This window comes from Nannospalax galili, unplaced genomic scaffold, assembly GCF_000622305.1.
Source record: "Nannospalax galili isolate Female #2095 unplaced genomic scaffold, S.galili_v1.0 scaffold336, whole genome shotgun sequence".
In the NCBI taxonomy this organism is placed as follows: domain Eukaryota; kingdom Metazoa; phylum Chordata; class Mammalia; order Rodentia; family Spalacidae; genus Nannospalax; species Nannospalax galili.
In genome coordinates, this window is record NW_008343385.1 from 3,462,755 (window position 1) to 3,464,508 (window position 1,754).

General features: G+C 41.3%; 1 protein-coding gene across 1 annotated transcript in view; it reads right to left on the reverse strand.

Annotated features, from left to right (window-relative positions):
* The window catches only part of Actr10 (actin related protein 10), a gene marked incomplete in the record, with an annotated part of 36,299 nt that overhangs the window by 6,298 nt on the left and 28,247 nt on the right, over positions 1-1,754 (reverse strand). The window contains 1 exon segment of the mRNA XM_029566686.1: positions 1,720-1,754. Coding sequence (XP_029422546.1) covers positions 1,720-1,754 — 35 coding nt within the window.

Below are 1,754 nucleotides of genomic sequence, written 5' to 3' on the forward strand. Positions count from 1 at the left end.
CAGGGTCTCCCTGTAGCCCCAGCTGTCCTGGAACTCACTACGTAGACCAGGCTGGCCTTGAACTCAGAGATCCGCCTGCCTCTGTCTCCCGAGTGTTGGGATTAAAGGCACACACCCCACCACTTCTGGCCAGTAAGATTTACTTTTTGATGTTCTATATGGGGTGCACAGGAAAAAATAAATAGCTACACTCCAGTGATAAAAAAAAAATATATACTTTTTAATGTGTATGTGTGTTTTGCCTGTATGTAGGTAAGTGTACCCGTGTCGTGCAATGCCCTCAGAGGACAGAAGAGGCTGTCGGATCCCCTGGAACTGGAGTTACAGACAGTTGTTAGCTGCCATGTGGGTGCTGGAATTCGAACCCGGGTCTTCTGCAAGAACAGCCAATGTTCTTAACCACTGAGCCATCTCTCCAGCCCCCTGACATAATATTTTTAAATGGCAGTACTACATTAATGAATATCTATTAAAATACAAGCTTTCTTGTTTTAAATGGGGGAAAATAGTATCTGCGTCACAGGCACTGAGGTGAGGATTTAATGAGTTCATAAAACAAGGCTAGGCATACAGGAGACATTCCTTAAGTACTCTAATAGTTAATAAGATTCAACAAGCATGTTAGTGATACATGGGATTTAAAAAAAATAAATAAATAACAGGGCTAGAGAGTTGGCTTAGCGGTTAAGAGCACTGGCTGCTTTTGCAGAGGACCGGGGTTTGATTCCCAGCACCCACATGGTGGGTAACACATGGTGGCTAACAACAAGCCTAACTCCAGTTCTAGGGGATCCGATGCCCTCTTCTGACCTCTGCAGTCATTGCAGACATGGGTGCACTTACACACAAGCAGGCAGTATGCTCATATCCATAAAAAAAAAAAAAAATTAAAAAACAACAACAAAATCTCTCCACATTTCTTCTATTTTTTTGTCTTTTTGAGACAGGGTTTCCCTGTAGCCCCTGCTGGCCTGGAACTCACTATGTAGACCAAGCTGGCCTCAAACTCACAGAGATCTGCCTGCTTCTGCTCCCAAGTGCTGCTCCCATGTGCTACCATGCCCAGCTTATTTTACCTGTGTTTTGCCTGCTTGTATGTAAGTGTGCCACATACAAACAATGTCTATGGAAGCCAGAAGAGGGTATCAGATGTCCCAGAACTGGAGTTAAAGATAGCTGTTAGCCACCATGTGGGCATTGGGACCCCAAACCAGGTCCTCTGCAAGGGCAGCCAGTGCTCTGAACCACTGAGCCATCTCTCCAGTTCCCTTATAGAAAAAATTTTCAGAGTCAAGAATTTAACTATTTTGCTCATAAAAATTAAGGTCTCACCGGATTGATCCAAGCACATGTAAAATCTTCTCTCCATCTAATGGTAAAAAAAGTAAGCCAAGTGTGGTGAAACAGGCCCAGTAATCCCAGTACTCAAGAGGCAAAGGCAGAAGAACTGCCACAAGTTTGAGGATAGCCTGGTTTATATAATGAGTTACAGGCCCAACCCAAACAAGTAAGAAAAATAGCAAAAATTAAAAAAAAAAAAATAAACAAGCAGTATTCTGTAAGAATCAGTAAAATTACAATAAACAGACTAGTAATAGAAGATATTTAAGAACAAATTGCACTTCTTTGTTTTTACAAATAATATATTCCAAGAAAAAAACGTAGAAACTAACATTTTTCTTTGAAGGGCTATTATAACACAGGAAAAAATTTAAATACCTGTAAAAGGGAATCCAGTATTAAAGTGGCAACTG